This window comes from Sphaeramia orbicularis, chromosome 5 (assembly GCF_902148855.1).
Source record: "Sphaeramia orbicularis chromosome 5, fSphaOr1.1, whole genome shotgun sequence".
Taxonomy (NCBI): domain Eukaryota; kingdom Metazoa; phylum Chordata; class Actinopteri; order Kurtiformes; family Apogonidae; genus Sphaeramia; species Sphaeramia orbicularis.
In genome coordinates, this window is record NC_043961.1 from 29,880,102 (window position 1) to 29,904,447 (window position 24,346).

Below are 24,346 nucleotides of genomic sequence, written 5' to 3' on the forward strand. Positions count from 1 at the left end.
TGAGCCAAAGAGGCTGCCCTGCTGGCCTTTCATACACCAGATGGACTGCTTTAGAAGAATCATGTAGGACGCAATGCTGAGATTGACGTGAGGAAGAAAATCCTTAAACAATAATCTCGTTCCTCTTTGTTCCACAGTGGCGGAATAACCCACTCCTGTCACAATAACAGTCACCACCCCCATCATCAGTAATATACCCTCTCAAGAAGCGCTGCACTTCTATTTTCCAGTGACTCATGCTCACCATTGTTAAGTGTTTTTCCCTCTCTTGAATTTTCCCTCAGAAGTAACATTTTATTTTTGGTGATTCTGTTTAGTTCCTGAAATAACTGCAATCCCCACTAAAATAATTTTCCAGTGTCAGTCAAGATGAAAAGATGCGAGAGGTCCTATTGCCTAAGCTAAGAAACCTTAAAAAATCTGCAAACATATTTAGTATTCTTTCATTGATACAGTCTTGACTTGATACTGCTCTCCACTTTTGATCTTTTGGATTTCAACTATATTTTTATCTGTGCACTGCATGGATATTGCTAAACTACAGATACAGATCAACTTTATTTATCCAAAGGGGAAATTCATTTTCCATTATCTCATGAAAATGAAAGAAAACCTAATGCAAATAAAACTAAACAAGTAACCCTTAGTCTCAGTCAAACATCTAAGTATAGTCTGATTTATTTAATATCATTACTGTTGTTACTCCAAATGTAATAATAACTTCAAATCACTTCTGTTTTGATTTTTTTGGACAAAAGCTGTTGTCACTTAAGTATGCATATATGTTTCAGGGCACTAGTTTCATTTTCTTAACAGCTACAGTATATGCCATCTAGTTAGGTGTACAGGCTACCTAATGTTATCTTAGCATTGACAAATGCAGCAGTGTTACATCTGCGAGAGGCTGAGGAGGACCTGGTATGTGGTGACGAATTGTTGTCCCTAAGTTAGTGGTTCCCAACCTTTTTTGGCTTGTGACCCCATTTTAACATCACAAATTCTGGCAACCCCAGACATTCAAAACAGAGACATTTTTTTTGCTAAAATTAATTTGTTTTTGAGCGTGTAATAGTTCGCTATACTATGTTGTAAATAAACGTTAATTTTAGTCAACATTTAGGCTATATAATGTACATTATTATGGACAGAGGCAGAAAAGCCAGGTGTAGATTACTGCACAAAGTGAGAATTTTATTTTCCTTGGTCAGGATATGTACAGTCAGTCCAGCTTGGATTTACAAGGCTGACAATTAATACAGAACAATAATTCAAACTATGAAATATGAAAGAGCTGCAGCATCTTAAACCGGCCACAATGAACATTTGAAAGATAAACAGTACCACAGCGCTTCAGTTTCAGCTTCAGAGTTTGTCACGTCTTTTATGTATTGTGATTGTCTCTCTCAACTCACCATATATTTTTTATTAGTAAGTTTTGTTTTTTATTTATATCAGTTACTAGAAATTTCAGGCAACCCCAATTGAATTCCAGGCGACCCTACATGGGGTCCTGACCCCAAGGTTGAAAAACATTGCCCTAAGTTAATGATTGGGTCATGATAAACAATAACAGGACAAATAGACAGTACATACCTAATATTTCTCAAGTTATCATCATTAGCAAAAAGTCAGTCGTGTCTCACTCGCTTGAACGTTTCACAGTGTCTTAGATATATTAAAGAAAAATACACATCTATCCCCTTTGAATCACCTTGAAGATGAGTGTTATTTCAGTGCAATGGAGAGAAAATCAGCTAGTTTGGTCATTTTGTACCATATTGTATTCTTGTGTAACTGTGAGAAACATAATGAGAATGCCCTTCCTGTGTGTTTTGTTGTGTCTTGATGCACTCTGGTTTGTAGAGCCCTTGAACAAAAATGGATAACTTTATTGCAGGATGCCATTTTATGCGTGGATTTAGTACATCTGTGTGTGGAGCTTATAGAGGTCCTACACACTGTTGCAATGTAACATCATAAATACCATTAGAGTGGACAGACCCCTGATCTACTGACTTGTACTGAACTCATTCCAACAATTATTTATTCTCTGCCTCTTTTCTTGCTTTTGTGACATTAATTTACTGTCTCTCTCCTACACACACAGTCTCTTTATTCCGGTTTCCTTTTGAAAAAGCCAGGCACCATGTCTTTCACCTCAACTTCAACTCTTGGCCCGTTAACAGGGCTTTTTTTTGTTTGTATGGTGACTTGCGGTGGAGGATTTAGTTAGTCAAGTGGCAGCGGGAGGACAGATCTGCTGACAGACTGACAGAATGACACACTTGGGTCACTGTAGCTCCATTCGCAGCTTTCCACCCCGCTGCATTCCTAGCCAAGCCAAGGCCAGTGACCTGCTGAAGCCTCTGCATTCGCCAACAAAAATCTGTGTGATATGAAACTTGGGGCCACAGAAGAAAACAGACACAAAGGGCAGCCCCAAACATGACAAATTATAGCAGGAATTCAGTGATTTTTAGAATGAGTCACACTGTGGTTTTCACTGTAGTCTTTCAACTCTTACTGGATGCATATGTGTAATATGGTGTGAATATACCATTATTAAATACAAACCTCATGCAAGAATCAATTGTCCTAACAGATTTGTTCTCAAATACCACATATGAGTGATTTAGGTTAACTTCCACTTTCATTCACCATTTCCTTGTGTACTGGATTTTCTGTACACAATTTACAAGCGGTGAGAGTTGTAGGAATTGTGTAATTGTTCTGCTCTGCAATTTTTTTCATTAGATGACTGTATATTTTATTACTTGGAAGTGACATAATTATTGACGGTTCACACTTTATGATTTGTTACTCAAACACAACATAATTTGTTGACTTTCTGTTTGCACAGGCCACATTCATCACATTTAACCAGGTTATTAACACTAATTGCATTAAGAGTATGAGGACGTTCAGATAACAATATTGAAGTGTCCAATTACTTGTAAATCAGAACTGTCAATTCAAGACATTAAGACAACTATAACACAACTGACTTCTTCATCTGAGGATTATATTTTCACTAAATCATTTTTATAGCTATATAGGTCTTAGTAATACAGTTAAACAAATCTTAAACAAAACATTTAATATTTTCAACCTACAGACCCCATTAAGGATTTGTGAGCACTGTACATAATGTGTCATTTTTGGTGTGTTAATGCTAAAGTAGATGATAGTAAATCTTCATAATCCTTCATGGTTCAATAGTCTGAATAGGTCTGCAGTCCTTTTAGAGGACAAGAACAATCTATACATACCTTATTTGGGTTTATCTGCTTTCCTGGCTTTACCAGAGTTCTAATCTCTCTGACATGTCATTAATGTCCTTTTATTTAATTTCATACAGCAGTTTTGTTTTTTTTTGTTAATTTTATGACTTGTCTGACTCATGTGGCTTATGAGAAGCATTTTGTATAAAAATCATACACAGCAAAAACTTCAACTTTCCCCTTTTCCATTGCTTTATTTTCCCTTTGTTTTCCTCCCTGTGTTTGAGCAGATGTGGTCAGGTACATTTCTGGTCTGTGTCCCCTGAAGGCTTAGTACACTAGTAGGAAAATGAAAAAACAGGAGTAGATAAGTGGCCAGCAGCCTAAACAAAATCCAGTGGTATATTTGGTCAGAATTTTTACTGACCCAACCTGCATTTCTTTGTTCATATTCACATGCAAATAGCCTTTCATTTATAACAACATAAACAAATATACATTATCTAATACTGATGTGATTAATGCATAGAGTGAAATGTGGACTAAAGAGTTTATTTCAGTTCATGTCTGGATAAGTGTCAATGACTTTCGCATTTGGCTACACTGGGTTCAGTCGGTCCAGACAGCTTGAAAAACTATAGTCACACAATTCAGCTCAAAATAAGAAGATTTCCCAAACACAAGGGAAAATCCTCCAGACATGACTTGGGGTGGAAACTCAAATAACCTTCTTGTGTAATATTGTAATGTGGATTAAGGTGTCTTAACTTCCCATTTCTCCTAGAATAATGTGGATGTTAACTGCATTTAATTTATTTTTTAAAAAGAATTTTGCTGTAGAATTTGTTGTGAAATGACCAGTAAAGTAAACACACCACAAGAGTCATTTTACTGTAGGATTCTTAGTTAAACAAATGGTACAAGCTGAGTTTTCAGCTGTGCTATTTAATCTTCCACAGAAGCACCAGCCACCTTACCATCTAGCACATCAGGAAAATGTGCTAAAACACCATGAGGGAGAGGAAGAGGAGGAGGTGAAAAAGCGTTGATGTTTCCAGTGCTATGTGGTGAGATAACCCTCTGGAAAGTCAAGTCTGATTATTCTGAGAAACATCCCTTTACAAACAACACCTAAATGACAGTGTTAAACCCCAATAGCCCAGTCCAACACCATATCACAGTCCTGGTTTTTACACTACAACATTTAACTTTTTTTTTGTTTGTTTGTTTGTTTGTTTGTTTTAATCACACCCCATTGCATTGGAATACAAGGGCACATGACATAGATCCTGCAGATTTGAGTGGATGATCAACAAACCCATGAAAATACAGCCAGTCTACAACCTTTAACCCTCCGGTATCTGGGTGCGCTTTTTAGGCGCACTTTGCACTTCGTGTTAAAAAACTTCATATTATTTTTCACAATTTAAATATGGTTAGAATTCAAAAGTTGTTCATTTGTGCATGATCTTTAAAATTCTGGCCACCAACTAAAATTTGCACATTGTAAACAAAAGAAAATTACAAGACTAGCATCTGTCTCCCAAGTGTGCCTAAAACGCACTATTTCTTCCATTATAACCACTGTTTTTGATCCGTAAGCCATTAAGGCATAAATCACGCTTTTACTGATATCTGGGCTTCATTTGAGAGGTGAGGGTCTAAATTAATTTATTAACATTGTTAATGTTGCTGTTAATCATTGACATATGCCAGACTGCAAAAATCAAATAATATGTGATCCAATTTTTATGTAGTATTTTGAAAAAACAAAGCAAAACATATTTTGTGTTTTTTGCATCAAAAAATGTAGTGACATCATGATGAAAAGAGATCATTTAAAGGGTTAAAAAAAATCTAAAATGAATGATTATTTGATATGTATGATTAGGGCTGACCTTGATTTACAAAAATAAAATCAAATTACAGCAAAAAAATAAATCAATATATAATATTTAATACTTTGATTTATAGGTGTGCCTTTTTGGCACACTTGGTGACAGATGCTAGTATTTTTGAACATTTGACCTAGTGCCGAAAATAATAATGCAAATTAACTAATGTTGGAGTTAATCATTGACATATGCCAGGCTGCAAAAATCAGATAATATGTGATCCACTTTTTATGTAGTATATTGAAAAAAAAAATTTTTTTTGTGTTTTTTGCATCCAAAAAAATGGTTTGTTTACATTACAAACACGGCATTTAAAAGGTTAAAAAATGTGACAATTATTGAGTATTTGGTATTTTTATTTATGGCTCAAGTTAATGAAATGGAACAAAATGTAAAAGAATTAAAAACAAACTGTATGAAATTTTTTTTGGCATTATTCCACAAGTGTGCCAAAAAGGCACACTTGGTGCTAAGTAAGGGCTTTGCTGGACGGGATACCAGAGGGTTAAACAATTACAATGTAATATTCTGTATTTCTCTTAACTTCAACTGATTCAGTAAAATTTCTCTTGCAAACAATAAAAAAATGACATGTGCAGATCTTTTCTTTAATCCCTATTTTATCCTGACTGGGTTAACATTGACCAAACTCCTGGGGAAAGAGAAGACCTTAGAAAATCATGTCAGAGAAGGGCAGGGGCTGAATCTAAGCCAGTATCTTCCCATCCTCACTGAGTTATTCTAATTGAACAAAGAGCAAACTACTTTACTACTTTACTATTCTGTTACTCACAAATCTTAACATCAAATCTGCAGATGAAAGGTCATAAAACACCCAGTGCATATAAATCAGGTGGAAAACATCTGACTCAAAAATAAATAATATACATCATTATTAGGCCAACAATAGTACTGTGGAGGCCTTTAAAGGTTAAACCCTTCATGTATCCAGCACATGCACCCACTGGTTTTTAAGTGCAGAAAATCAATCACATAGAAACAGTGTGGTTATTTTCTGCATCTCTGCACCTTGGAATTACTCCCATTTACTGCACATGTAAATTACTTCCAGTATGCTATTAATACACGCCTTTATTTATCAAATGAATATGCCCCGTGTTATCAGTTTCTGAGCTATAAACAGCGTCTGTTGCCTGGTTAAAACAAGCAATACAATTAAGTGCCATTTATGTGTGACGTAGGTTGTCAGCCAAGACCCTAACAGGAAGAAATTGAGTGAGACAACATCTGTGAGCAATCACTCAGCCATCATGTTTTCAATCTGCAGGTCTGAATATACAGATTACAGTTGCTGTATTGGATGTATATGAATTACTTACAAAAACAGGACGACTCCTGTGTTGGCCATGGCATATGCAAGTCCAAGTATTCCGCTTCCCATGATCGCATTCCCCAAGTTGAAGACGGACATGCCAAAAGAAGTTTTTCCCTCAAACTGTAGCCAACAAAAGACAAAAGACAACAAATAACTAGACACATATGATTATGTACAGGTATATATACAGTGTATAAGGTGGCACTAGTTTGTTGGCTTTGTGTAAACTTACATCTGTAAAGCGTGTTGTCTTCTTGTCGTCAATGCCTGATAAGAACTCTTGACTCTCTGGAAGATTGGCCTCTGTATTTTCAGTCCTGTGTGGACTAATGTGAAAAACACAGAAGAACATGAGCTACAAATGACAACAGTTAACAATTAATTTATCATGATTTATCACCAACAATTTCTTTTGCATTGCACATGATTTACAATGATGTGCATTTCTGCACTAAATCTTACTCAAGATGTACAAATAGGACTCTAAATGTAAAACACATTGATCTTTCATCATTGCAACATACGTACCTAGCATTCTGAGCACTATTGGCCACAGTTTCCCTACAAGCATTGTAGAGACAGGCCATCCATCACCCAGTGAGAGCACAAAGTAGAAAAACAACACCCTCAGTCATATTGTAATGAGACATCACTGTGAAGGGATGGCCTACAGTTTATTATCACTCGTCTGGGGAAAAGACATTTTAATTGGACTATTTATTAAAAAGGCTCCAAAATTGATAGCAAAAAGATCATTTAGCTTTTCTTAGAAATACACAACACAACTTATTGTGTAAACTAATGACTGAATAGGAAGGAGGTACACTGCCTTGCTCAGAGGCAATTTGCTGCAAAAAAAACCTAGCATTTCTGTGCAGCATATTCACATAATATTGCCATACCAGAGACTGTGTCTCTAGCCCTGCAGTTATGGGGCAGTGACTCTAGTGACTTGGCTGCACTGTCACAGGCAGCTTGGTGACATAGTCAGTAAAAGTCTTAAACAAAACAAAAACTATCTGCTTTACTGGGTCTGTTTATACTGTATGTTATCTTTCATATCATTTCATCACTAGGCAAAGAATTTCAGCCAATTACAGTGTACCTCAGTTCCATCAGTGCCAGATGGCTCGAATCCTGAGTCTGCATGGCCACATTTCATTTCATGCAAAAATAGCACTATTCCACTAGAAACATTGTCTATTTTCCATACATGAATCAATGACATCTTCCCATTTAATCTGGTGGTGTAATGATACCAGTGACATGCTATGGCAAGACTTTCTTCTCAAAACACAAGACTGTGACAGGTGACTAATCACCTGAATGTGGCCTTGTAAAAACTCCAAAACTTATACTGCTTAACAAATAATTTACATTTATCTAAAGAGCAGTATGTCTTAAAAAGTTATTACATTTTCTCTTTCTTCTCTCAATTTTTCAGCAATAAGGAACGCAGTTCAGTCTGTTAACTTGATTTAACTTGTGGTACACATAAATCTTAAAGATTTATTTGCTGTAATACACCCAGTGTATCATCCCAATGCATTAAACAGTTATTTCTACAAGGCTGTCACACTCTCATTAGTAGGAATAAACTCACTTTTCACCATCGTCTGCGGATGGTGTTTTGGCCAGTGCTGTGATCTCCTCTCCAGGTTCATGGCCTTTCCCATTAGGGATGGCGTTCATCTCAGCAGGGGCCGGTTCCACAGTGTCTGCTGGTTTATCCTCACTCATATCTGCTGTGCTGCTTTAGTGCAAGTTGAACAAATTTTCTGTTGAAGTGTGTTGTCGATGTATGAAAATTACTCTGAGGGTGACTTCTTTATTTTCCTCTGAGGATCTGTGGAAGAAATTATACAGGTAATTAGAATGTAGAAATAAAAAACGCATGGTATTAATGAAACTTGGACAAACATCCATGGCTTACATGCAGGTAATGCAATTTACTGTCACTGATGGAACCCACAATATTATCAAATCACATACACTAATTATGAGCATATGTTTTATTTTTCCCGGTTAGTAACACTAGGTAATTTGTTTGTTTTGTTACCCAAAAAATTCCAGCCTCCATGCCATTTTATGGAACTTCTCCAAAATGTGTTAGCTCAAAACCTTTGTCTTTGGCCCTTGCCCTACCCTCCCACTATTTTTCATCAAAATGTGACAATAATTTGCAGAATCCTGCTGAGAGACATGAGAATGATCACATAACCTCCTGGATGGAGGTGATGACGCCATGTAGGGCAGAACAATGTGAGGAGTCCGTTATGTGTGATAACAGTATTTTAATATTGTGATGGCAATAAGAATTGTGATAAATAAATTCCCTACCAATGTTCTGTATTTCACATGTATGCCAAATAAATAAAAAAAAATTGTAAAAATCGAAATAAATGTCATGCTTTTTATATTTTTTGTAATCATCATGATTCACAAAATCTTTTGTGACATGTTCATCCAACAGTTTCATATCACAAGGACAATAAGAATGTAATTTATTGGTCGGTGCTAGAGCACTGTGGTCCTACAGAGACTCTCTGGCCTGCAAATCATATCTTCTGTTTGACTGGTACTGACCACAAAAAATCACATCACATTTTCAGTTTTTCAGTGAAACTGAAATGAAAAAATTACAATAATTGTGACTCATATTGCAATTGCACTATTTGTTAAAATAATCAAAAATGACGGTACTACCATCATACATGTTGACTCTCTTTTCTGTACTTCCTGTTCATTTGATTGTACCTTAAGGACTGGACATAGTGCTGATCTCCAATGCATTCACTTTCATTTTATTTTACACAGACACCTTTATCATCAGTAACTATTCCTGGAGCCCTGTAATTCCTATAAGTCTAAGGAAAAACAGCCACAGCATCAGCAGAGGTCAAGTCAGCATGAATGAAAATACCTGTCATGGCAGCCCAAATCATCATTCTGTATTAAATCTTGTCATGCAAAAACATAGTTACATTTCATTAGGATAGGACTAAACTCTAAACCTAAACTCCAAATTATATTCAGGCAATACTGAATAATAAAAAACACCAGAACAGTACAAAACATGTCCCAGTTGTCGCTACTTGTCATATAAGCTGGGGGAATTAAAAATAAATCCTTTTTTGTTTATTTTTTTTTTGTTTTTAAACCCTGATTGTGACACTACTTCTAATGAGCTCAAAGGAAACCCTTACATTTTCATGTAACATTGCTATAAAAGCAGTAGCACCAACTCCCACTAAATTAAAGAGTTGATAATGAATAGATGTTTTGGCAGATCCCATGAATAATTGACACATCAAGTGACAGGTCTACGCACAGAGGAAATGCAGCTTTCAGTTAACTGTGACACACTGGGCTTTGCGTCAGGCCTCTGTTTCCTGGGTATCCTGTTGTGGTGTCCTAGCTCACCAGCTGGCATGTGAGGACCAGAAAGGCCCCTGTGACATGTCTCCTGGATGCTGTTGACCAAAGCCCCTATCTGGCTGGCCCTGAATGATCTCCATTGCTCTGCTGCATAAACAGTAGAGGACCCCATAAAGGAAAGCAAGTTGGGGGCCTTAGAGGAGGAACACACACAAATGACTGAACCCCTAGGACTGAGATAAAAAGAGAAGAACCAGCTAAGACCAGCTACAAACCAGTTCTAGCCATCTTTGTACCTCCATTTTTTCTGCTTGTCACTTTCCTGTTGGTTTCCTCTTTTATTGAGGAGCATTCAACAATGCTCAGGGTTTTCTGTACTACCATCCTGGCAACCACTCAGCTCTCCTTATAGCCTCAGGCCTCTTCCGCTTCACAGCCTGCCCTTGTAAATGTGCCTTTTTGTAATATTATTTTAAACACATCAAACACAGCGTGAGGAGAATAAACCCTGGTCTTCATGTAGCAGTCCTCTGAACCTGTCTTCCCAACTATGTTGCTGTGAGCTTCACTGCACAGCCAAGCCTCTCGGTGTCTCTGGCTAAAGCCAGGCAACGTGGTTGGGCAGCAAAGCACAGTGCACAATGGCACATGTTGTGCGGTTTCCTGGGAACGAGTTGGAGAACAGTGGTACTATTGTGCCAGGCATCATTATACTGCCGGGGCCCCCTTGGCTGTACTTCGCCAGGCCACTCGAGAGGCTGAAAAGGTATTTCACTGAGCTCTAATTGAAAAGACGCCACCTTGAATTCAGCAAATGCCAGTATCCTGAATTCATGCACAGTTGTAGCAGAGATGCTGACGGTAGCAATGGCAGAAGCAGGGTCCCTCTTGTGGGACAAATCACTGCACAGAAACACACTGCCACTCAGAAAGTCTACAAATCATGGGGAGCTCCTGGAGAACAATACATGGTAGAATGTACGGCTAGAGGGGCGCCTCTTCGATGGCCTCAAGCAGTGAAGCTAGAAACAGCAGACCTGACTGGTTTGACTTGTGGATTCTACAGTCACCATCTTCAGTAACTAAAGCTTTCAGAATCGGTTATATTTAGAACATTCATACTCCACTTTATCTGCATGGGATATGAAGAGTCAACTGAGTTTTTATAAGTAAACAGTGGTGCACATGTCACATGTTTCTCACATGTTAGAAAGAAATTGCTGACCACAAATGCTAAGAGACATAGGCTTTTCAACAAGGTGACGTGACAGTTCACCTGAAAAATTCCCTGTTTAGTTCATAACCTTTACAACAATGATTTCCAAACTTTTACAACCCAACATCCAAAAGAGAAATTCAGTGTCTCCTTAGGACCAAAACTGACAAATATGACAACAAAACATGAATTTTCATAAATCTAGGGCCTATATTTTGAATGATTGTCCGCTGTCAGTTTGACGTCCGCATTCTTTGTCATTTTAATCTTTTTTGTTTTTTACAACTCAGGTCTACATTTATCAGCTCTTCCAAAGAACACTTGTCTTCTGGTTTAATTAGGAAAATTCATTCACATATGGCAAGTGGTGACTCAATAATAACAGCTCTGTGGCCCATTTTAGGTCCTGACCCTTTGAGAAAACAGCTTTACAGCCTAACAAACATTGACTGTTATTGATCGGTGTCCATATTGCTAGTGAGATTATTAAATCTCCCAATTGGTGACACCTCTAAGAAATTCAGACAAAATTTTTTTAATGAAATAATATGTGTTTAGTAGGCCTTTATTTAAACAGGTTGAATGATTTATTAATGTAGGAGCAGCGTTGAATTGCAGTAATACCATAATGTAGATTAGTATGAAATGTACCAAATGACTGTCAGTTGCACAAAGGAAAATGAAATAAAAGATACAGCCCAGACACAACTGAGTTTGTGTCTCTAAGGCTTCATCAAGAATGTCTGTGGCACTGTTGTGACATAAAACAGGGGAAGAGTTGTTTGTAAGGAAATGTTCATGCAAGAAAACTGACACACTATGTAATCTGCAGACACGATGTCATCCAAAAACACAAGTGCAACTGTCTTCAGGAGCAAATGCTGATTTGTTTGTTTGTTTTTTTCTAAATGCACTATGCATCACTGAACAACATTGTGACAGAGGAATCTTGATCTTGGTATGCAAATGAATCCTTATAGTAGTGCCTTATAATGAAAATAAAATGACGCAATTATACCACATCTGTGTCAAACAGAAACACTCCTATAACCTATAGGTAAACTTCTATTAAAAAAAATAACCTATACAAAAAATGAAACTACAGAGAAAAATTATCTATATTGTAGAATTCTCTAAAATGCCCACATTAAGAATGCAAAGCAAGTGGTAATGTCGTATTGTAATGTTCTTTGTGGGAGTAAATGAGTCTTTTCACAGCAATGGCAGAGGCTATGTTTATTCTAGCCCTCATCCAAACATCACCTCAGTTTGCCAACACACAGTGAGTGCATTCGATTGCTCTGACGTAAGAGAGACGTCAGGCTACAAGGAGGCAAATCTGCCAGGCAGCTTCACTGATTATTATTCCTAAACTGATACCTAACTAAATAGCACTGTGCATGCTGATTCATCCTCACTTTCATTGCTATGCATGTGTGCATTTGTGTTAGTAGTTCACTGTGGGAATAATTAAATGTATGCCTTTCTGTGCGTGTATCTTATGTAATGAGTAATCTCAAACTGTATTACTGCCTCTTCTGCTACTTGATGATGTTCTCATGGCCTATGTTCATATAAGCTTCCTCAACTGAGTCTCCAGTGCAATTCTCAAAGACTCTTAATCTGCTAAAGTGCATGTGGGCAATCATTAACTGCTTTTCACTCTTTTTTCTGAAGTCTACATCACGTCTATGGATCCCGTAACAGCTAAGCAGAAGTTAATTAAATGTCTTTTTAAAAATTATAATTAATCTTATTGTCAATTGGACTTTCAATATTATTATACACATTTGAAATATTTAAAATACAACAAAGGTATCTCATTAATGCAATTATGTTAATTCTATCTCCCTAAGCCTTTGGCAATTTCTGTTATAATGTTATTACATTATAGCTGATATAACCACCTCATATTTCACCTTATTGAAAAATGATAAACAACAGCAGGAGAAATTCACCATCCTTCCTCTCACAAACAGGAAGAGATTTCCTGCAGATTAAGAGATTACACATGCCCACAATTTCACTGATGAGCAGCTAATAGATCTATTGGAGAGCATTTTATTGTGAAACTGTGAGTTGAGATTTGCAACCTCTGGCAGTCACGATGATAGAGTGGATCAGATTAGGAACCATCTCGCTCAAAGCAGGAAATCAGGATCAAACCTCTCAGGTCATTCAATACATTCACTCTTGTATAAAAATAGCTTCAGAGGAGTGAATAGCCTCACTGTAACCCCATGTCACACACAAAGCTGTGTTTAAGTGCTGCTGCATGTGCCACTGAACACAGCAGCTGACGGAGAATAAGCAGTTAGCATTTGGTGGACATGTCAAACAACCATCTGTCTGTATTCTGATTCTTCACACCAGGGTCACATTTCACACTGAAATGCACATGATGACACACCAGCCCTCACACACAAAGACATATGTACTGTAATTGCAGGAAAACATTACAGGGCTTTGGAAAGGAATAAAGGTCTTAAACAGATGCAGGGAGAAAACAAAGATGTAAAAAAAATAAATAAATTAAAAAAAAACAATACTAATATTTCACTGAAACACCTTTATTTTGAGTCACTGTGACATAATAATGAGCTCAATAAGATTACTTTTTCTCTGAGACATTGTTTTGATGATGGAGGTGGACCGCTGCATTAAGTCTTCTTCATCACATCCCAAAGATTCTAAATGGGGGTCAGTTCTGGACTCCGTGGTGGCCAATCCATGTGTGAAAATGAGGTCTCCTTTAATTGTCAGCTTGGAATATGTCGGTGTCATCAGGGAGGAAACAGCATAATTTTGGGGGCACGTAACTTTGCTGAACCTAGATCAGACTAACTGACTCAAACAACTTGTTTCCATCTGAAATGTCACCGTTACTATTATTATCCAAACTCTTAATAAATGGTTTTCGATAAATCCAGGTGAGCACTTTTTTTGGTCAGGCAGTGTATAATAACGCAGACCTAAGTTTAGAGTCTGACATTTAAAAGCCATGTCTTTCTCTATAAAATAAGATGATCAAGTCATCTGTTAGTAAACTTTTACATTTTTTTGTGTGTGTCCTAAAACAAGATACAGAATTATCGTTTAAATCAATTCATGTAATATAATGAATTTTTTGTAAACATAACAATTTTTTAGTATTAAAAACAAATACTCTTTGTCAAAGTCCAATGAGTCACCCCTCCAATGATAGACTTCAAAGTGGAAGGTTTTATTTTGGGTCAGAATACTCTCTGCAATTACTATTTTAGGTTATTTTAAATTGACAAACACAAAGCCACTGGTGTTTGTCAAAAAAGTCAAAGGTACAGGAGGACCAGACAACTATGACTCACAGAAACATCTATTACCAAGTTTATTATGGTTAAATGTGTGTGTGTGTGTGTGTGTGGGGGGGGGTAAAGGGGAGAGAGCAAGAAAGAAGAAGGTGGCGAAGACCTTCACAAGTATCAACAGTACAAACAGTAAGAACCACGATGATAATTATAATGGTAACAATAACTACAGCCAGAACTGAGTAAACTGGGCAGAAGAGACAGAAGAAAAAAGAAAAAACAAACAAACAAGCAAACAGATAAACAAACTACAATATAATAAAATAAAATAAAATACATAAGACCTATTAAAGCTATACCTACCGATGTGCCATTTCTCACACCACTTAGTAAAAGTTTGAACATGAACAACCCGCCTCCCTCCAAAGCCCCGCCCACTTCCCCTTGCCTGAGCTCTGATGCTCAGGCTCAGGCTCTGATGCTCCTCTCACCTGATGCGCGCGGAGGGGCAGGTCCGGTCCACTTCGGTGTGTCCGCGGACCCCTCCCTCAGTAATCAGATGCATCATCCACCTGCCGCGGGCCCGCGGCCCCTGTTCCATCAGTAGACCCTGTATTTCAGGGTCTGGTCTGTGCAGAGCTGGGTCAGTGTCTTCACTGCACCATGGAGATGAGATGCCCAGGCGACGGGCGCGCGCACGGTGAACGCGAGGCCTCCGCGAATTTTTCCGTGGACATTTGAGGTTTCATAGTCCATACAATTATCATCCTACATAATCCTACATTGTGTGACACTATGTACATGTACCTGTCTGAGTCCCACGGTCATAAAAGCTGAGCTTTATGCAGACCTGTTCAGTCCAGTACAGCTGACTTCCGGACTTTATCTTCATCCTTCATTCATCGGACTCCTGTTTGTTCTCCTTAGTAGTTGTTTCTGTTAATAAATCCGTTTTTTCCCTTCCACATGAGCATTTGAGTTCTATCCATACACATCCTAGAAAGGCTGTGGTCTGTGACAGGAGAAGCAGCGTGAGTGATGCGTCAGATTCAGAGGTACCCGTATAGGATGTGGAGACGGCGATAATGGATCGGATGTTGGACGGCCGTAATGGATGATTGACAGGAGGCTCAGCCAGGTTCGGCCAATTATTTTATTCGGACCGAATAAAATGATTGGTCAGACTTTAATCAGAAATATACGAGAATTAAACATTTTTGAGTTTCAATACCTGGTGGATTTCTTTTACATTTTAACACACGCTTATTAGGAGCATTTTAAGATGACAAAAGAAAAGTGTAAAAATGCCACATCATACGGTATAGCTTTAAATGATGAATAGAAGAAAAGAAAGCTTGAACAGAATATCACACACCCAAATAATACCAGTAACAAATCCACACCACATCAGTTGTTCACATTAATCTGCTGTGACAGAGTAACTGCATCAGAGTAAAGAAAGAGAAGAAGGAAAAGAGACTGAGGTGAAGAACACAGACATGCAACCACACCCCCTCCAAGGACCAGGGTCCAACAAAGAGGGCCCCAAGGCCCAGCCAACCAGCAGACACCACAGAGCCCCCTCTCTGTGGTGTCTGCTGGTTGGCCAATCCAGCCTGCCCCCCCGAGAGGCAACAGTGCGCCCGCCCCAAAGATGGTCAAGGGAGGCCCCAGCCAGAAACCCCACAGCAGCCGAGCATAGACCCCAGGGGGCCATGGACACCAGCCGCCACACCCCCGCCAGGGGCCGGCCACCCAGGGGCAAGCAAGGCACCGGTCCCCGAGCCCCACGAGCCCAGGAGCCACCCGTCCCGCCGGGCATGGGCAGGGGTCCCACCCAGCACACCGGGCGGCCAGGTTGGCCCAGACAGCCACCAGCCGTGGGCCAGTGCACACCTCGATGCCACGGCCAAGCGCCCCAGGGGCCCGGAGGTGTACCCCACCATCCCTGCCCCCTGTCCCACCAAGCCCAACCCCCAAACCCCACACACCCTCCAGTCCCCCACTCATCCACACAAGCATATGCACACACATCCACTGACACCCAGACACACACACCACCCATCCCACATGTTCGGCCATTCACACGCACCCAATCGCACAAACACCTCCACCCATGCCCATACACCCACCTACTCACCTGCACGCCCACACGCACACACCTACATGTACCCACACCCATCCACAGCCCCTCACACCCACCTACACACACCTGCACGTACCAGGCATGCGTATCTGGAGCGCCGCCACTCCCCCCAGCAGCGAGCAGCACCACCGCGAGTACCCCCAAGGCACTGCACCCGAGCGCAGCCCCAGCACCAACCGGAGCCCAGAGAGGCAACACCAGCCGCCAGGAAACCCACCGCGGCCCACCACCCCACCAGCAACTGCTATATTTGCCAGTTTCTATTCCAAAGTGACTTAAATTAATTGGCTACAAATACATTTTGTAGAGTAATTGTGTGCAATAAAAAACTGAAGAAACATTTACTGACTGATTTTTTTTTTTAATTTAGAGTCACACCAATAACAATAAAGTCAAAAAAATAAAACTATGTCAGTAGGTGGATTTTCAGGATTTATTTCTACTAAGTGGAAGATTGGAGACATTGTTAGAGACCCAATATGCTCACAGGCATTTTCAATTACTCCTGTCGACTGAACGTCTGCTCAGGTTGACAAAGGGATGCTGGGAATATTGTGAGGCCACTAAAGCCAGAAAAGTTAATTTGTCCAAACCAAACATGACCAAACAGGTTATGAGAAAGTCAAAGAGATACCAATCAATTATTGAAAAAATCATCCAAAGGGAGAATGTCAGATCTGCTCTGAATCACAAATCTGAGTCCGTCCATGAAACACCATGTGAAGTCTCTCTTTAATTGCATGGTTGAAAGAAAAGAGAAAAGAAAAAGGAACAGAGAAAAGAAAACTAACTGCCTATGTATTGAAGGATATATCAAAGACAGCGTTGTACAAACAGGTCTGTTCCAAGTAAAACTTTCAAGTCAGTGAATACAAAAGTGTGACATGACACAAAAACACCCTCTGGTCCGCTGTTTGTGGGGCTGGTAATGAGAAGGTTGATGCATTAAATATTTCAGACATAAGCCTCAGATCAGTAGGACACTTGTTCCTAGAAAATCACCCTCAGTGCTGTCAACGTGTTTTTATCATCCATATCAAAAGGCATATTAGACAGGATTTATGACTCATTTGTGAAAAGCTTTGGGAAAGCCTTCTTCATGTGATACAAGAGAGAAAGATTACATTAACCTCCTGAGACCCACGAAATGTCAGCAAAGTACAAGCTTTTTTTGTTTTTTATTAAATAAGTCACTATTTTGGAAACATCATGATGCAACAGTTTTTTCAGATGCAGTTTTTAAAATTTTTATGGAATGTCTTTTGTGGCGGACAGTTTTCTTTTCTTTTTTTGTGGATAAAGTTGTGTAACTCTTGTCCACAAATATGGACAGAAAACCCATAGCTGGGTCTTAGGCGGTTAAACTGCACTGATGGCCATCTTGTTATTACAAGAGGCAACAAATCATCACTGTTCCCACATATATTCATGGAAAAAAACACTAGGATTGAATGACATGGAGAAATTGCCATTACAGTGGACAGTGTTGCGGTTTGCAATTTGAGTCTGTTTGCTCATTTTGCATGTTTAGTACAATACCAATCTCTACTCACTGTCATTGAAACCCAATATCACCACAGACACTGCAATCTTTTGTGATTATAGTGCACAGGCTGACATTGTAATTGTCACCAATTGTGAATACAGTTTAAATTAATTATGCAGCTCTAGTTAAAATACTGAGTGATGCCTATGTTAATACATATGAGGGGCCTTCCACTGATTCCATAAGTACAAATATTTTCTGACGATATGTGGGATATGCAAATATTAACCAAATTTTGGACAAGTATACAGAGCACTTGAAAGGAATATCTCATGTTTTGATGCAATAAATGTAATGAATATTGTCATTCTAGAAATAAGAACCAAACATCTACATGTACAGTATATGTAAACATCATACAGTCCAGCTATTCCTCTCTCTCTCTTAGCTGGAGGCTCTGAGTACCACTGTGATTAGCCAGCAGGCAGAAGAGGGGATTAACTTCTGACTAAGAGATTTGTATGTCAGCTTCTGAGATGCTCCTCATCACCATGGTTTCTAAACCCCTATGAGATACATACGTCTGAGACTAAAAATGATGCTGGATGTGACATCTGCCTGACAGTGCATTTAAATATCAGGTGGAAGGTATTATCTCCCACAGCAAAGTGTTTCAGGCAGAGTCTCTAATTATGACTAGTCCACGAATATAGAATACTGCACAGACTACACTGTAGTTCAACCAGTTTCTGTTTCCAGTGACCCTCCTTTCTTTTAAACAAAAATTATTGTATTTGTTTTGTGAAGTCTGTGACTTCATGTATTTGAGTGAGAATGAAAAAATATCTGACTGAAAGAAGTGAAGAAGTGAACACTTTTCCGGTCTGACTGTTGTGCTATAGCTGGAAATTGGCAGGTGTCTGTAATACAACACAGACATGAAGCAGTGGGAATTGTCTTTAGTGTCCTGTGACATTCGTGCGTGGATGAACCAGCCTGATGACTCACTGAAAATGTGTTTTATTTATAGAATCACAGAGTACTTTCTGTCACTGTGGCTCAACTTTAACACTGGGCACCCCACACACAGAAAGAGACAGAAAAGCAGCGACAAGATGTGCTTGAATGAGCTTTATAGAAATGTAGGCAGGAGAGTGGAGAGTTACTCACTGCTTCATAACTCTACTCAAGGACTTATAGGGACTGTCCAGTGAAATATAAGGCTAAGTAAATGGTAAAATAAAATGCTGACACAATCAAGACAATATTTAGGTCATGGAAAATGAACATGGCAGTGCTGAACTTTACTTAAAAATATACTCAAGTATAAATAGGATCTGATTGATGAAATAACTCTCTAAATTACTCAGGCAGGGCCAGGTTATTTTTATAGAGGGCTTCTTCATTCTCATGCAACAGGAGTCATTTAATTATGTTCCCAGCAAATAAAAATGACCTTCCAAAAAAATAGGACACAGTAACAAACTCAGCCAAATTCAGAAGTGGTCAAGTCACAACTCAAAGAAATCCATCACATTCTTTGTGTAATTGCTCAGTGAGATTTAGGTCTCTGTAGATAACAGCAAGTTAAAGATGGTGAAGTAGGCTATGTAACCTCCTTTTTTGTTTGTTACCCAACAAATAAGACAAATAAGACTTTTCATATGTCACCCACTTTCATATGAAGATAGTAAGGATAGCAGCTGTAACCTAATGTATGATAAAGCTATTCTCAGAAATATTTGGCCTGAACTCCTAAGAAAATATTTTCATCAAAACTGTGCTTATGTAAACCAAATAGCTCTGGCAATTATGTGATCAAATGATTCTGTTGACACACTTCAGGTGAGGGCATATTGATGGTGACACATCTGTGCAAACGTTTCATTAAGTTCATCTTGACAGCATGTCCTTTGAGCAAATCAAAGCCACATACCTCTTCTTGCTTGTAAATCACTGTCGTTATCCTGCATGCACACTTTAGGATAACATATAACTCCAGGCAACACAAGAGTGAGTATAATTTTACACAGTTAGTCTTATTAGATAAAGGTAGGTTAAGAAGTTGAACAAGTCTTTATATGGATGATTTTTTCAGTAACATAAAAGGCCTCTTAACTGGTTTTCTCCACAAAAGAAGTATATCACAGGGTTGACACGAGTCATCAACCACTCCACATATCCTACATACATGCAGCCATTTTATATTTGACATGTCCTGTCTTGGGCTATCAGCAAATATTCTAAATATGATGATATATTCAAATGTAAAGAAAAATTATCATCTGAATATGAAAATTAATATTTCATTGTACATTTGCACTCTTTGCATTTGGGGTTTGCACTCTGAGCAACCTAAAAAGCCCTGTTTAGAAATACTTCAAATGCAAATTACAAACTAGGGATGCACCGATTCCGATACCAGTATCAGGCATCGGTTCCGATACTCAGTGTGTGTACTTGTACTCGTACTCGTACTCGTAAAAGTAATACAACTGCACCGATACCACTTACGGCAGCATGACATTCACAGTTAAGTGTAGCAGGTACGAGGCGGTGGAATAAAGTGTGGGGAGTGTGAAGAGTGTGGAGATTTTTCAAAATAAATGAAGGTGATAAAAGTAACGCTGACTGCAAGTAATGTTAAAGACACCGACGGATACAGACGGAGCGTTCTGTCCGTCCTCTGCGTACATTCCATCCGTTTTCCAGGTGCTCGTAGATGCGTACCCAGACGGAAAATACCACCAGGAACCATGGAGGTAGAGGATCTGTTCAAAGAGCGACTGAGTGAGTTAGTGAAAAACTACTGACATATTTATGACAACTACCCAGGGCTGGGCCGGTTCCATTCTACTTATAATACTATGGGGGGTACGTTGCAGTGTGGACCACCGCCACAGTTGGCCCTTTCCTATACGGTCGTTATGTTCCAGATCTCATCTGTGCATGCGCATTGTAATCTGTCAGACTCTGTCTCATCTACACATGTGCACTGCATATCTGTCAAAATATGTCAGACTGGCGGCTATTACAAAGTGGAAGAAACGAACAGGTCAGTCAGAGTAAGCCAGAAATCCCATATATTCTACAGAGAGGGTAAGGTAATTTCTGGCTTACTCTGACTACATTTTAATGAACGTAAAGTAAAAGACCTGTTTCACCAATCCCGTGCTGCAGTTACAGGTCCTGATTGAATTGGGAGAGCCCAGGGAATTCCCTGACTGACAACTGCCCCACCCCCGACTTGCGCTGAATGCTTATATGACAGGCTGTATGGTTGCTTGCTTCAAAATATTTCAATTAATAAAAGTTATAATGTGAAAGAATACAATGAATGTGCACTTATCGTTACTGTTCGCATGAATATACTCCTGCCTGTTTGTTTCTTCCGCTTCGTACTAGCCGCCATTCTGACATATTCTGACAGATATGCAGTGCACATGCATTGATGAGACAAATTGTGACAGAATACAATGCGCATGCATAGATGAGATCTGGAACATAATGACCGTATACAAAAGGGCCAACCGCACCGCCGCCGGCGGAAGTGAAAATGAAACTTATCGCTCATTTATCTTTTCCCTATCTGCTAAAGCTAAGCTTTTAAACCTTACCTGTGAAAAAGCTGCAGCATTAGTATCCACATTAGTGTTACCTCTGTCATCTCCATGTTTGTTATTATTACTGACTTTCTTCTTCTCAAAAAACTTTACTTTTCTTTGTGGTATTTGTCCAGTATGGTTAATTCAGAGCGGTGCCCTCTGGAGGATTGATTGACAAATGTTCATTCCAGCACAATAAATGTCAGTAGCAGCAATTTGTTCCAGTCAGACTAATGACAACGACAATAAAGCACATTTACAAAAGGACCTAAGAACTGGAATGGGATTATTACGTACTCGTATTGGTACTCGGTATCAGCAAGTACTCAAATGTAAGAACTTGTGCTTGTACTCGTTCTGGAAAAAAGTGGTATCGGTGCACCCCTACAACAAACCATTGTTTCTAGCAGACTTTACACTGCAGATCCTCGGATAAACAATGGATTGCAATTGTATACGTATATACACTCACAGGTATGACAAGCAAGCTTTATTGGAGCATCCGCTCTATAATGTTGTAACGTGTAATGTAATGGTCTTTTAAAAGGCTATGTTTAAATATGCATATTTATGTCAGTATTTATGACTGGTATTATATTGATTTTCTCTCTTGTGGATAAAGTGAGCAAAAAATACTAAGTATGCATATAGTTCTCATTCATTTGTTTTGTTTTTATTGTTGTTTTTTACAAAGGAATCATTTCATGCCATGTCTGGCCAATTTGGTCAGAACTTGTCCTATCTTAAATTGTATTTCAAAGCTTGTATTATTTATGGGTTTTGCCCTAGTGACTAGTGATTGTTATCATGATAATTATCTGCATTAAATAACAGTTTGAGGCAGCTACTTGACAGGAGAGTGGTGATGTCACACATATTCACCCTCATGGAAATGGTAGAGGCACAGCATTAAGAGGAGTTTCCCAGTCCAAAAGAAGCTTCAGCTGTGGACTATGTTTATACCATAATTTTCTAAATATGGCAAATACAAGGCTTTGGATTGACATGTACACCTAGTTAAAAAAATTTACTGTTCATATCAGGTGGTCTGAAAGTGCGAGCATATGGCTTTTTGTGTCATTTAGCTGTGGTTCATTTGCACTGCGGCTCTAAAAGCAGTTTGTCAAGGGACAGAGCATAAAAGGCAGCAGTGACACAGCCAAGGACAAGGCCTGAGGAAACCATATGCATGTTGTGTATAAGTTAGAACAAAAGAAAAGGATCAATCAGCTAACAGGCGTCTCATCCCCTCAGTTTGTCCTCATCACCACCCATTGAATGCCAGCTCTGTCTGGTCTGTCATGTGGCTCAAAACAAAGTACCAGTCTCTCCTGGCATCTGCCACCCATCTCTCTCCTGTTTCCTCCTCATCACATGGGGGAAGAGAAAAAGAAAGAAAGAGCATGGTGGGGGCGAATGCATTCATTCAGCTGGAAGTACAACTCTCACAGTGTGTGACCACCATGGTGGATGTCGTACTGCTGACTCTGTCACATGCCACAGCACCATGGAAGTCCAAATCCCAATCCACTGACAGAGAACTCCTGAGCACAGCAGGCAGCCACTGTAAGCAGATCAATGTAAGGCTTAAGTATCAAATCCCTTACAGAACTAAGAACTGCGCTCAGTACAATAGCTGAACGATGGATAATGAGAAAACTTGCAGCTCTAGCTGAAGCTACGGAGTAATGTATTCAGACTTAGAAGTGTGTGAGGTGGCCGGATGGTAAGTCTCATCTATCTGTTCATTAAAGCTCCATGAGCACCAAGAGACACTTGGACCAACTCATCCCACATTCTGGCATCCTGATGAGGAGGTGAATAAAGAAAAAATATACCAACAAGAGATCTGCAATATGAAAAACCCTAAATCCTGCTACATAACTTTGGTCTACTGGGGCTTTCTAATAAATTGCAGTATTTCAAAAGCTATATAAGTTATGCAATAGCCATTCAGGCCTTTAAAACTTATGATTTGGGATGGTAAGGTGTGATATTACTGTACATGAAGTCCCTCCCAGATAAAAGGCATGTATTTCACTCAACATTAATTTAATTTAATTTAATTTAATTTAAAGCAGTAGTTGATCAAGTAAATTATGACTCTGACTTTCTTCAATCTACTGTCGATTAGAGTTTGTCAGACCAAGAGACTGACTCCTATCTTAATTGACTGACACTTTGAAAACTGCATTTCATCAAGGATGTCCCTCACTTTGCTCTCAGATACTACCAACCTTTATTAAATAGATTTATACTCATAAGAATTTGAAATTCTGTGCAGTGAAAAGCTGGCCCACCTTCAATCAGATAACCTCATGTCCAAAGTACCTGACTGAGGCCAGTAATAAACACAAACTGATGGTCTTCACTGTGGTGTGTATTCTTTTTTAATCAAGTCATCCTCACTGAGTTTGACAGTATTCACAGCAGCCAGACTGAGCAACAAACATAAAGCATGTACAAAAATGTTGAAATATATTTTTATTCAAGCAGCTTTGGCTTTTATGTTTCATAACCACAGAGGGGAAAGGGTTACACAGATACTTTAATGTACTTTTCTAAGAGCAAATTAAATCCCTGTAAAATCTCAAGATCAGATTGATGCCAGTGTTCTTTCACAATGTAATACCATCAACAAAGTCACAGTAGGGTGTTCCTTTGTTCTCACAGTGAACTCCATTGGACTGTAAGACTGAGCAATCTTTCTATTCCTTGCTGCGGAGGTAAACTAATACAGCTGCAGGATAATAATATATTTCACATGGAGACAGAG

At 39.0% G+C, this 24,346-nt stretch overlaps 1 protein-coding gene across 3 annotated transcripts in view; it reads right to left on the minus strand.

Annotated features, from left to right (window-relative positions):
* Positions 1 to 24,346, minus strand: part of LOC115419055 (sodium-coupled neutral amino acid transporter 3-like) — a 43,794-nt gene that overhangs the window by 14,589 nt on the left and 4,859 nt on the right. Inside the window, exons 2-5 of one of the 3 annotated variants that reach the window (XM_030133663.1) lie at positions 8,056 to 8,298; positions 6,981 to 7,013; positions 6,685 to 6,778; positions 6,457 to 6,572 (exon numbers count right to left, since the gene is read on the minus strand). In XM_030133663.1, coding sequence (XP_029989523.1) covers positions 6,457 to 6,572; positions 6,685 to 6,778; positions 6,981 to 7,013; positions 8,056 to 8,192 — 380 coding nt within the window. In that variant the 5' untranslated portion in view covers positions 8,193 to 8,298. Of the gene's footprint in view, positions 1 to 6,456; positions 6,573 to 6,684; positions 6,779 to 6,980; positions 7,023 to 8,055; positions 8,299 to 24,346 lie in introns of all 3 variants that reach the window. The other 2 variants (XM_030133662.1, XM_030133664.1) reach the window with 2 other exon arrangements.